General features: G+C 40.7%; 1 protein-coding gene across 4 annotated transcripts in view; it reads right to left on the bottom strand.

Moving 5' to 3' along the window:
- The window catches only part of piezo2b (piezo-type mechanosensitive ion channel component 2b), a 199,198-nt gene that overhangs the window by 81,483 nt on the left and 103,919 nt on the right, over positions 1-13,796 (bottom strand). For all 4 annotated transcript variants that reach the window (XM_088642072.1, XM_088642069.1, XM_088642071.1 and 1 more), the window contains exon 5: positions 12,453-12,615. In XM_088642072.1, coding sequence (XP_088498198.1) covers positions 12,453-12,615 — 163 coding nt within the window. The remainder of the gene's footprint in view (positions 1-12,452; positions 12,616-13,796) is intronic.

The raw sequence follows: 13,796 nt of genomic DNA, 5'->3' as shown, positions 1-13,796 counted from the left end.
CTCCACTCCAGAAATTCAACCAATTTTATTTGTTTAAAATGGGATCATTCGCGGTATAAACTGGCAGTTACTGGAACATAAGCTCAGCAAAACAGTGTGTTTGGAAGTGTTTATAAAATCAAACAGCTTACCATTAATGTTGTGCACCGGTTTGATCAATATTAACTTAAAAAATGAGTAAAGATGTTGTAAAGGAACAGGTAGAGGTTCATTCGTGAAAGGTAAAGAAAAGAAATATTACGTCTCAGCTGTGCAGCTTCTGCAGGCATTCCTTTACAGCCTGCGCATGTTGACACACCTCCCTTTCTGAGCATCTTTAAAGATGTTATAACTAAGTTAATGCTTTCACATTAATTCAGCTCCACTCCCATCAGCCAGGAAAACAAATGCATTTCCCTTGCTGTGAAGGAGGGCTGAGAATACACATTTTACTACAAACCTGTATTTAATGTGTGCTGCAGTTCATTGCCGGATATTTTGTAAATAAATGAATATTGCAGTCAGGAGAATAAAAACATGTTTCTTTAAAGTGTAACCAGTAAAGTCTCGAGCACGCAGCATGTCAACGCAACCAAGTCCTGTACCTGTAGAGCTGGCTTCCATAAATAAAGGCTTCAAGGCCGCTTCAAGTTTGGTCACACCCAGGCACCTGGGATCCCACTGGTCTGACTGTGTTTATACTGTACGTTCAGACAGTTCTGTATTTTTCTGATGTATGTCATATCAGCACCTCAAGACCAGTACAACTCACCAGTGCTAAGATACAGTAGAAAGGAAATGAAACGTTTCGGCTGTGGAGCCTTCTTCGGGTGTGAGCACCCTCAAACAGTATAAAACTCTGTCGGACACCTGAAGAAGGCTCCACTGCCAAAGCATTGTGTTTCTTTTCTTCTCTTTTCAGGATGGAACAAACCTTCACTTGTTCCTTTGCAGCCTAGGCCCGCTATGCCTTCCTCTAAATCTTTTTCAAGATCTTTTCATCGGTCCTTCTCTTCCCCCCTTAGTTACTTGCCCCCCTGTGTTACTAAACCAGCATTCTGTCTCTTCACAGGGATCTGTTCCAATACCGGGCTTTCTAATCACCTCCTATTCCTTCACAGGTCTCATCGTTATAATATCATTCCTAAAAGATTTAAACTGAACACTTTTTCCTTTGACTCAGACACCTCCCAGAGTAACACTCAGAGACTTCTACAACAATTTTCACGGAAACTAATGCTTTCTACCATTTTCTCCCTCTAACAACGGATTACCCTTTCTGACAACAACATCAAAGAAGCTAAGGATATTAACGGCTAACAGCTCCACACCATCTTCCCTTTATTAAAAAAATCTCACACCTGAAGAAGGCTCCACAGCCGAAACTTTGTGTTTCCTTTCTTCTCTTTTCAGCATGGAATAAACCTATTACTTGTTCCTTTGCAGCCTACGTGTGCTGACGCAGCTACTGTACCTACTTGAACTACTAAGACAGCAGTGTTTTCACTGGAACAGTCACAGCACCCAGAAGTGATCATTTGGTATTTGGAGGGGAACTCTTTGCCAGAAAGATGTACTGTAGAACTAGGCTATGCCCTGTTACATTAAGTGCTATTAACACAGTGATTAATCACATTTTCTTTTTCCTCTGGTTCCACAATAAGGGTGCACAAACTATGCTGTTTGAAAGGCACAACTAATCAGCTTCCGAACAAAATACATTTGACCCGCACATGCCTGCTTACTTAACCATCAATCGGTGAGATTCACACCATCCGCTGTCACAATGAAGCCCAATCCATCCCGGACACAGACTGTTCTCCCCCCTGCGCTCTGGCAAGCGGTACCACACTGTTAAAGCAGGGACCACTAGACTCAAGAACAGCTTCTATCCCACTGCAGTGCACATCCTCAACAGCTCAGGGCCTCAGACTCAAAACACATCTGTACTCTGCACTTTCTACATGGTCTACCATGTTTCTTTTCACTACCACATGTTCATTGTTATCCACAACATATTTATTGTTCTGCTGTTATTATTTATGTTTGTAATGTACTGTCTACATTGTGTGGTTCTGTGTTGTCTGCCTTACTGTGTTCTGTACGTCCCAAGAGATCAGCACGAATTCCAAATCCAATGTACACCTACATATGGCAATAAACACCGCTACTCTACTGCTCTCTACTCTGTCCCAGCTGCCAGCCAATCCAAAAGTGGATTTCAGGTGTCTAGAACCTGCTGCTGCTGCACGACAGTCGAGATAAACGCACGTGTGCCGGATTCTGCCCGCCGGTCTTCAGGGCGCGGTTCTCCTCCAGCTCCCCCAGCTCTGCCAAGGGTTTGGTGGGGATGAGGGTCCGTGGGGCAGGAGGCTCCACAGTGCACACAGCCCACCGAGCTCTGCTCCTCCAGACAGCTCACCAACAGGACAGGGCATGGCTGCCGAGCACAGCTGCTTCAGGTGCTTCGCGACTTCCAGTGAGTCTCCTCAGCTCCCTTAACAAGGAACCCCTCAGAATACTCAACACACCTTCCTCCTTTTCTTGTAGTTAGCCTTCTTTTAGAATTTATTACATCATTTTCAGAAATTGTGTAGCATTAAAGTAACCTCAGAGGAATCGTTAATTTGTAAGGCATGAGCATTTACGCTGTAATGTGAATAATTATTCATTTCAAACCGCAACATGACTTGGCATGGCTACAATTGTTGGCGTTTACCTTAGTCATTCCGTTTCATTTCATAATCCATTTTGCAAACAGATTTTTATGTCGCTGTGTGAAAATCTTCATGCTCTGTACTGTATACGCATGGGTTTTTTTGCTATTCGCTTGACTATTTATAAGGGTTGCAAAAACGGTTCAATTAAACCAAAAATGAATAAGATGGTCATTGTTATTCATAATTAAACTTTTAAATCTTTTTATATAAAATGCATTAAGTATAGAAATAATTGACATATAGCATTTATAGGTGAGGTACTGTAAAGAACATGGCACAAGCCTCAGAGTCCAAAATCCCATATTACTTGTTCGTGAGATTCACTCCATCCGCTGTTGCATTGAAGCCCAATCCATCATTCAGGATCCCAACCATTCCAGCCATAAACTGTTCTCCCCCCTGCGCTCTGGTAAGCGGTACCGCACTGTTAAAGCACGGACCACTAGACTCAAGAACAGCTTCTATCCCACTGCAGTGCACATCCTCAACAGCTGACTGCAATGCCTCAGACTCAATGCACGTCCACAATATTTTTTTTTTTACAAGGTCTACCTTGTTATTTCAGTACCACATATTTATTGTTCTGTTGTTAATGATTATGTGTGTAATGTATTGTCTACGGTGTGTGTTGTTGTCTGTTGTACTGTGTATGTCCTGAGAGATCAGTGCAAATAAGAACTCCAATCTACTGTACGTGTACTGTACATCTGACATAAACTCTACTACTACTATTACTATAGTAATACTACTATTCTATTGTGAAAGGGACAAGTACAGAATGTGTCAATAAACGTGTGTAAGACAAATAAAAGGTGTGTAAGATCTTCCCAAATGGGCTGTGTTTAAGGGGCAGACAAAATAAATTGATTGTAAAATCCGAAACATAGAAGCACAACAGAACTGTGCTTTACTTACAGTGTAAGTAAATAAGTAAGCCAACTAAACCTGCATCCTCACCCTTCTATACAAGACCACATCCCAGATTTCATGGGGTCAGACTGTCAAAAAACTTACCACTGTGCTGAGTTCATAGTGGTTTTACATTTAATGACATTTATAAATAAAAGATAATTATAATGTATAATAATGGTTTAAAAACACCACATCAACACAAGTGTCATAGCTGTATGCTAACTTTAAGAGGTGCTATAAGCTTTAAATGTTTTGAGTATTTGTTATGTACAGTATATATTTCTACAAATATGAGGAGTTTTATTTATTTTGTCCTTATTTTAAAATATTAGATTAATACAGTGTGGCTAGATATGTAAGAATATGGCACATGCTGACAGAAAAAATATAAATGTACTTTTCAGCAGTACATACAGTTATCATTGTCACCATGATATCTTCTAATACACAGAAGACACAGCCTTTCAGCACCTCGGACAGTTCAAGGATTGATATTAAACTAATATCTTGAGCAGTTCTAATAAGAAGCTCCTTAAATTATTTCTAAAAACGTCATTGCCAATATTTTATTTTATGAAACTGCAGTGCACTAAAGACCCAGTGAAACTGCTCTTGCAATGGTCACCATGACAAGTAAGAAAAAAAAGGTCTACGTTTCTTCAGTTACGCAGATTTTCTTGACTGTTATTTCTTATGATAAATGTCTCAGGATAAAAAAAAAACTCTTAAAGGCATTCACTCAATCATTGTATAAAGGTATGGACAAGAAGGTAGATTGGACATCTGTAAAATACTGTGGAATACTGTACATTTGTAGGATTCATTTATTTATTTGCCTTATTAGGGGTCAAGCAACAATGTTGTCTTTTGATTTCTATTGTTCTATAAAAGTTCTATAACGTTGTTTTCAAATGCGGAAGAAAACTTAACCCCCTGACGAAAACACATACAATCTGGCAGCATTATAAAAGGCCAAGGGAAGCTTGCATCTGAGACAAAATTACACCAAAGGCTCATGGGGTTGGGTTTGGCCATGAACTTGGCTTTAATATAAAACAACTGAACAGGCAGAACCTGGTGAACATGACGGACGATAGGTCACCTTGTCACTCAGGGGTGGTCAAAATTTCTGTTCCATAAAACAAAGCACAGGCATCTACTGTAGGACACATAAGAGGACATCAGAAGTGCTTTATTATATGTGTCCTTATTTAAGACCTTTAATTCTCTCTTTAAGGTCAAATGCTAAGGTGTTTCAATAAAAATGAGATACACTGACCTAGTCACATATAATTGTTGCTAGTGTAACAGGGCACTAAGAATGTTACAGAAATGACATCATCCCCCATGAAGCCTCAAACAGCGTAGAAGCAAAAGACCTGATATTTTGTCGTATTTGCAGTGTCTGCTCTAGGCCAATGAATAACCATAATCGAAACCCCTCCGGGCCAGAGAAGAGCTACACCCATCCAACTTGCAGCTACTGTATATGTATTTTTACACACCTAGAATTGAAGGTGATGAACTGTAAAACATCTCGGATATAAGTGCGTAATTAGTAAATACCCATCCATGCAGTTCCTAACTGCTTCTTCCAGTCATGGGGTGCAGGGGAGCCAAAGTCTATCTCAGCAAGCAAAGGGCGCAAGTTAGGACACACCCTGGACGGGAGGCCAGTCCATCTCAGGGCACGTACAGACACAAACACACACACTCACACTAGGTTTCCCCCGAAGCCTGTTCGAAACGAGTAACTCATTACTGCAGTCTCCTCCGTGATCGCCGTTGTAACCTTAACCAGTCCCTTCCAGGGTAAGATCTTTCACGACGCGCCTCTCTTTGAAACAAACACTCAGAGCCTCACCGTGAGGCTCAATATGTCCGTCCCCTGACAGCGAGGGTCTCACTCAAACCTTGAGGTCTCACCACGAGGCTCGGTATCTCACAGCTGCCTGGCAGTGAGGGTCTCACTCAGACCCATCAATTGAGCCAGATTCACACCGCGAGTCTCGGTGCCCCCCTGAGTCAAAAACGATGATTTTCGACCTTGGGAAACTAGACAATGATGGAAAAGCATGAAGTTTAAGAGAAATAGAATGATTTTTATGGAATCAACAGAAAATGGGTAGCAATTGTTTAAGGATATTATGCTTGAAACACAGACCCAAAATAACAGCACAAAAAAGCTAAAAGAACAGTAGATAAAGGATAAAGGTCAGTGCATCACAGACAATAAGAAACATCTGACAACAAGCATACTGTACAAGGATGTACAGTATTTCAGGGATTACGCTATGTAGCGGAGCTAGTTCGGATACAGTGACGTGATCGCCCTTACTGCGCGTAGCGGGGACCTCAGCCGGCTGGGCTGGGGGAGGTCTCCTTTAGCTCATGGGGCTGGTTCCCTGTTGCGTTACGCCAGAGACCCGGGTTCGCGCCCCAGGTGCTGCGGGACGGAATGGGTGGCGGAGGGCAGGACCCGCGCGGAACTGCGACGGTCACAGCAACATGGGTTCAAAAAAGTTTGATCGTGTTGAACTATCGCATCTTGCACAGAGCACTCTGTCTCACTGTGCTTACGCTTCCGAAGGACAGATCTTTGGTGTGCAGTACTGTATGTGTCTCAGGACAAGTGACACTAGTTATGCATTCCTCGTTCACGTTCAAGTGGCGTCTTGGGCCATCCAAAGGCCCAGGTCTGCACCAGCCGTCCTGTTGGAGGATGGTTGCAAGAGGACACTACACAACCACCCAGTACAGCCGGATGGACACAGAAGAGCCACTATGCACGAGGCCTGAGTGAGTCATCTGTGCACCCTCATTGTTTAATAGTACGAACTGACCAGAATTCTGAGTCCAGAATGGAAAATGACAATTTCACAATTAGCCGATCCCAACACACACTGCAGTACAATGCTGGAAAGGTATTCATCACTAGAGAAGCTGCACAGGAAATTCAAAAAGACTTTGACAACATTCAAGGACAGTGAACACTTGGCAGATGGCATGTAACGTAGACGAGTGCAGAGTGTTACATGTACAGCACTTAGTAAAAACATTAATTAGAAATAAAATGCAAACCGCTGACCTAAGAAAAAGGATTAGCTGTGTGCGTTAAAACATATTTTACATCTTCTAGACAATGTGGAAAAGCAACAGAAAGGTAAACAGGATGTTAGAACTAAGCTTAAAAACAGAATTTTAATAAAGGGATTGTATGTTAAAATTACACAATGCACCAGTAGGATCTGATTTGAAATATTCTGTGCAATTGTGGTTACCACATTACAAAAATACATCTCTGCTCTGGAATCAGTCCAGACGACAGTGACCAGATGAATTCCTGGGCTGAAAGGAATGTCCTGTACTCACATGCTGGAAACCTAAATCTTTTTAGCCTTGAACGGAGAAGGCTGTAACGAGACCTGAATCAAGCGTTCAAACTTCTCAAAGGCATCGACAAAGTCACCACAATGGACTAGATTCAGAACCAATTGTGAAACACAAGCAAGAGGACGGAAGAGGAAACTACTGGCAAATAAAACACATTGACAAAGGAAGAGGACTACGGTAATACTACCAGCCGTATAAATATATTATATTTAGATTCTTAAATTAATACCGTTATTCATTTCTTTAGTTACGCAATTCCATATTATATTCCCTATTGAGCAGATTCTAAAAAGTACACAGTTTTTACTGCAATAACAACAGCAAGTATTCATAGAAAAGGTTAAAACATTATAGCTTTTTATAAAGTATATAACCTTAATATAGTCAGAACGTGCACGTCAAAACGGAGTGGAGCGGTGGCTCTGTGGCTCAGGATCTGCACCTGTGGCTGGAAGGTTGCCGGTTCGTATCCCGCAGCCAGCAGAGGAATCCTACTCTGTTGGGCCCCTGAGCAAGGCCCTTAACCCCAATTGCTCCAGGGGCGCCGTATAAATGGCTGACCCTGCGCTCTGACCCCCAGCTTCTCTCCCTGTCTGTGTGTCTCATGGAGAGCAAGCTGGGGTATGCGAAAAGAAAAACTCCTAATACAAGAAATTGTATAGGGCTAATAAGGAGATCTTAACCTTTCCAAAATAACCACAGCAGGTGACCAAGTTAAAGAAGTTTATGAAGAAAGTGGAATACTGTTCTGTACTTTTTATTTAAGCTACCATTCATATTCAGTATGTATAATATATTTATATTCCCAAATTAATATCATTTATGATGATATGATGTTCATAGACGTTATGCTCCTGTAATTTTTATGCTCAGCTACCGAAATGTCCCTTTATTTGTAAAATTCCATATTAATATTCCAGATTAAGAGGATTTAAACGTGCGCAGTAGAGAGATTAAATGAAGTAATCGTTTCACTAACAACTAAAGCACCGCAAGTGCCACCTGTCGATCATCCCTGACCAGCGAATCACAAGCCACCGCAACCTGCAGCCCCACCCCCGCGTTACGGGGTTTCACCATGCATTTTGAATGGCTACAACTGTATTCAGGACTGATGATACTGCTAACCTTTTTACACAAAGGGTTGCGAGGGTATGGAACAACCTACAGTATCCAGTCATGTTGTCAGAAGCTAATACCCTGACTTCTGTCAAAGACAAGAGCTGGATGAGATCCTCAGATCACTTAGTAGTCACCAAACAAGTTGATTCACCTCTCATTTCTTATGTGCTCTCCCCAGTTACTCTTTCGACTGCAGCTAATTACCACTGACATCCAAAACATCTGAAACATCAAAACGTAGAATGAATCTTTCAAAAAGAAATCCATATCTTGATCTAGGAGATTTCATCTGTTCGCAGACTCACGGTGGACGGGGAGTAAGAAAGCAGTGTGGTTTTAATTAGCAGTGAGTCATGAAGTGGAAATGTCTGCCACATCCAGGGCTGCCGGCCAACTCATTACCAACTCCTAAATGGTTGCACACTTGGAGAGAACATGTCTGCAGACTGTTTTTATTAAGAAAGAGAAAATTTAAAGCAGGAGCATTGAGCTGGCACGTGGCCCAGCTGGCAGGCCCTTAAGAGAAGTGATACAAGTCACAAAGTATAAAGGTAAGAAAGAAACCCCAGTGACTTTAGCAGAGCTGCCACTGAAAATACAACAGCCATAATTCACACCAGATGGCTACATCAAGTGTTGGAATGCAATCGCGTTATTAATGGGAGCAGCACAGAAACGAATGGGAAAGCTGGGTTACACTGCTGTGTGCATCTCTAAGCAATATAAATATTGAATTAAGGTAAGTATTGCATACAGGGAGATCATACACATTTGGTGAAGTTTATGTACGATTTAGTTGTATTGATAAGCCGTCTAATTAAATTGATGGGAGGTGAACATCTTCTAATCACACTTGCTTCAAAGCGCTAAGCAAATCTTGGGGAAACATCTGCCAACTTCATAATCAGCATCCTGGGACACTTCAGGAACAGACTGTTTAGAGAACTGATTTTTCAGTTTTGTAAAAAAAAAAGAAAAAAAGCTGTTTAGAAAATGATGGAAAGGAAACATAGTGCCAAACTATATCCGCAAAAAGAAGCATGCTTATACACAGAACTATCACAATTCCAGGGTACGGTAATATGAATTTAACACCACATTAAAAGATAAAGTAATATGCTAAGATCATACAAATAGCTCTCGATAAAACAATCTTTCTCATCAAATTCGTATAATTTAACTTAATTTTCTCACAGTGTTATCTGAGAGGTTCCAGTGAATCAGCACAGCCTAGCAAATTCGTTTGGTACGCAAACGTCAGACCTTTTTGGCTCTATAATTTATGTGCCTACATTTTGTGTGGATTTCAAAACAAAATCTGATGAAGCAAAATGTCAGATGTAAACGTGCTACATGCTAAACTGGGAAAAAATAAAGACTGTAGCCAGAACAAATAGTGAACTATGAGGAGCTAGAAGGTAAAATAAGCCAGAAGAACTCAATAGTCTCCTGGAGTCAAGAAAACAGGCCTCAACCACATGTATAAAAATCTCAACTGGAACAGGACCTGCATTGTAAAACTTGCAACCCATCCAGAAGATGCAGATGAACCATGAAATAAAAGGGTACGGTCTAATTAAAATCGGATCAATTAAATCACTGTTTAGTGTTAACTGCAGCTGTTCCACTGTGTAATCAAGTAACACAAAGGGCTCGGGGTCACGCTGGATCAATTTAAGTGTTCTGGGTGGCTTGGCCTGATCAAATGATTCTCAGTGTTATTTGAGGTAACAACATCAGACAGACTCTAGGCTGATTTTTCGCCTGTTCTGCATGCATGCTGGCCTCCATCATGACTGCTGGAATGAGCCATCAGGACCAATAGCAGTGAAAGAAGCCTATAAAACCACAGTTTTCTTAAATTAAAAATGGAAGAACTCTTTATAACAGAGCAAAAATCTGTTAAATCCAGAGCAAAAGTCGTTTAAATCTCAATGATGTGTGCCAAAACAAAGTCAAATGATCTTTTTCTTTTACCCAATGGATTTGATAAACTTTCAATATAGGATGTCTACAGTAGGTCTTTATAATGGTTTTTACTGTATGTTAAAATCATACAATAACTGTTATGTAAATTTAAACTGGTAATAGGAAATTATGTTTCAAAAGACACTCCAGACAAAAACTGTTTTTTTTAAAAAAAATTAAGGTTCAAGGTGATTTATTTGTGTAATTTACCAAATAACCATTTAAAATATAAGGAAGAAGTAATATGTTTATTCCATGCTGAAAAGAGAAGAAAGAAAACACAAACCCTGCATTTTCTTTCTTCCTTTGCAGCCTACACATGTTGACGCAGTTACCCACCTGAACTATTTGAAAAATAAGCTTTATTCACAGCTAATTTCATATTTGGAAAAGGAATTCTCTACCTGCATTACAGGAATACCTTTAAAAGAACAAGTAATAGGTTTATTCCATGCTGAAAAAAAGAAGAAAGAGAACACAACGTTTTGGCCGTGGAGCCTTCTTCAGGTTCAGAAGGCTCCACAGCCGAAACGTTGTGTTCTCTTTCTTCTTTTTTTTTCAGCATGGAATAAACCTATTACTTGTTCCTTTGCAGCCTACGCATGCTGATGCAGCTACCCACCTGAACTACTACCTTTAAAAGAGCTCTAAAACAGCTATTTCAAGTTACCCAAAGGTGTTCTTCAATAGTACAGTTTGCGATACGTGACAGCTAGGGCAGACAGTCCAGGAAAGTGGTTTACACACTCCCACATTTAAAAAAAAAAAACATCCACAAGTTTGAGAAGAACACACATGGAACCAAGGCATGTTTTTTTAGGAGAAAATGTGTCTTAGATTACAGGCTGTCAGCAACACATGACACCACTGTGCTTTAGGCTGGAGGCAGTCATCCTTTTCCCTGAGGTTTCTGCAACTTCATTGTTTTGCCCTCAAACCCAAACGGACAACTCCCATACTGTCACCGCTTTTCTGAGGGCTTCTACAACCTCAAATCAGCGGCACAATACTAACGTCAAAACAGCAGGCTTCATAAACTAAACCGCGGGTCAAAACATGCTTTGAGCAGTGGAGCTCTCAACACTGAGATACTACGGACACTTCACCTTACTTTCTTTTAAAATAATTTTCACTAGAAATAACAACACCCATGAATTAAGTGTCCTGAATGGATTATGGGGTGTTTAGTGAAAATGTGGCTGAACCCGCTTGGCTGAACGCTAACCTCCTGGCCAGGGGACGAGGAGGCTGGGGCCCCCTGTGGGGTGAGGGGTGACCCAGGTGCAGCTGCAGAGGGGGAGATGGGGTGCAGGTGGGATACAAAAAGACGCACGTGAAGGAGAGAAGGGGATGTCGTAGGTATTTATGGCGTTTTAAAAGAGGAAATGAGTCATGAATGATTGCTAATTACTGACAGCCAAGTCTGATTGAACTTGGTTGTTGTCATCCCTCCTGGACTTTCGTTACAAACTCCTTTTATCATCACAGCCTGGACCATCCATTATACAGGACCTGGTAGACTTAACCCGATGTCACCCAGTGCATTACCAGTAATCAGCAACTGAGACTTTCAAGAAGCATAAGGAAGAGAACAGGAGGGGGGGATCACTCAGCAAGCCTGTGCTTATCAAACAAGACAGGAATAACATCTAATTGGGAACATTCCAGGTCGTAACATCCATTACTCCATTACGATCAGGAAAAGGTTGAGAGGAGAGTATCAGGATCCTGGAAATAGTACAAAGTGAATAATAATTGGGTTTATTCCAGACCATAATGTTCCCCACTCATTATACTCCTACTAGTAATGGAGTGTAGCGTATCATGAACTGGAATACACCTGGAAGTATGGATGCTTCTACAACATATTTTTTTTTAAATGACAGGACATTGTTATGCTAAGTGTAAAATGTGGTTCCTCCTTTCCCTTTTCCCTAAAGACCTAATTTTAAACACAAAAAAGACATTCAAATAAAAACAAATATTATTCTTGTTTTTTCACAATTATTTTGTCTTAGCTGGACTGGCAATGTCATTCTTTCATAATTTCTTCCAGCAAAGGAAGAACAACTCCTGTCTAGGAGTACAAAGCTTTGAAATTCTCTGAAGGTTCTTGCATGTTACAGTAGAAACTGCACAATAGGAGCAACAAGGAAAGTTTTACAATGGCACAGAAACACACTTTACTGACCCACCAGAGAGCACAGTGTTCCAAATTACGCATACAAACATAACAGATAAATAACACGTCAATGCTTCTGAAACACTCTTCTGCCACTGGTGAAATACCGGACTGAGGCAGCAAAACGATGAGTGCAGAGACTTGGACACATCTATCCTAGACAATAGTGACATTACCTGATCCTCAGTTTCAAAATCCTCGTTGTACTGTGCCATGTCCTCTTTGGGGTTGTTCTGAACCAGGCTTCGACACAGAAGCCAGGTCGACAGGCCAGCGATAAACATGCCGATGTCTGGAATGAACACTCTGACTCCATTGCCTGCGTCTGCCCCCCTCACACTGCAAAGGAGAAGAAAGATAGGCATCAGGAACGGGAAAGGGGAAAAACATGTACTAAATACAGGTACATCCACTTCGCATACTGTATCTGTGCAGTATGCACTTATTGCATGTAGCTACTAAACCGCTGGTGTGTTTGTGTCACCATGGCTGTCGAGCTGGAAGGCTTTATTTCTCCTCCCCAGAAAAACAAGCCTTTACAGATTTTTTTTGCAAGAAATGCCTTCTGATGTACTCGGGCGCATGTGCTACTGTACCAGCTGACCGGCTGTGAAAGATTCAAAATAAGACTAAGATATAATAACTTATAACTTTATTGTCCATCCAAAGATTCATTATTAAATTGCAGTTAGTAGGCAGACAAGGTACAGTTACTCATGCATTCGGACTAAGAACTGCTGAATTAATTAGAAAACAATACACAATACAGGTTGAATGCTTTTATTTGGATGTTGTAATTAGTGGAGTATCACAGGGATCTGTATGACCACAGGACCACTGTAATTCCTTATTCATATCAATAATACAGATTCCGGTACAGTTAGTAAACTAGTCAAATTTGCAGATAGTACCAAAACAGAATGATTAGCTGTCAATGGAATTTCACTGTTAAATGCAAATTGCAAAGGAATTTAAATACTGTAAGATGCAGAAAAAATTGAAGATCGGGCAAGCGCTTAGCAAATTCAATTTAACATAGATTAGTGCATACAGCAATGTTACACATATAATAGGTAGCACAAAATAAATTATAGATACAAGATGTAAAACAGAACTTGATTGAGCTATCTATGAAAAGAAAAAAACAGTGTACTGTACAGTGCTGTTCTCACTTATCATATATTGATTACTTATTAAGAGCTGTTGAGTCAGAATTAAGTGAACTCTTGAAGACTCCCTTAAGTTCTGCCTGCTGCTGTAGTTGGATACAATACCCTCCAAGCAGAGTATGGGACGAGTGCACAAACATCTAAGCAACCAGGTGATTTAAGAGCTCAGTGGGAATGGAAATCAGCAAACACAGCAGTCCCCCTGGACCTTGCTTGGGAACCAGCAATCTTGGCAATAAAAAGGCAAACCAAAAAGTTAGGATGAGAAATTTAAAGAGTAGAAATTAAATTAATGGATATTATGTTAACACTGTATAAACACAGTACAAGAACAATATAAGAGCAGATACT

This window comes from Lepisosteus platostomus, chromosome 8 (assembly GCF_059453375.1).
Source record: "Lepisosteus platostomus isolate fLepPlt1 chromosome 8, fLepPlt1.hap1, whole genome shotgun sequence".
Classification (NCBI taxonomy): Eukaryota; Metazoa; Chordata; class Actinopteri; order Semionotiformes; family Lepisosteidae; genus Lepisosteus; species Lepisosteus platostomus.
Note: the sequence above shows the minus strand (reverse complement) of the source record. Positions and strands in the feature narration are given on the sequence as shown.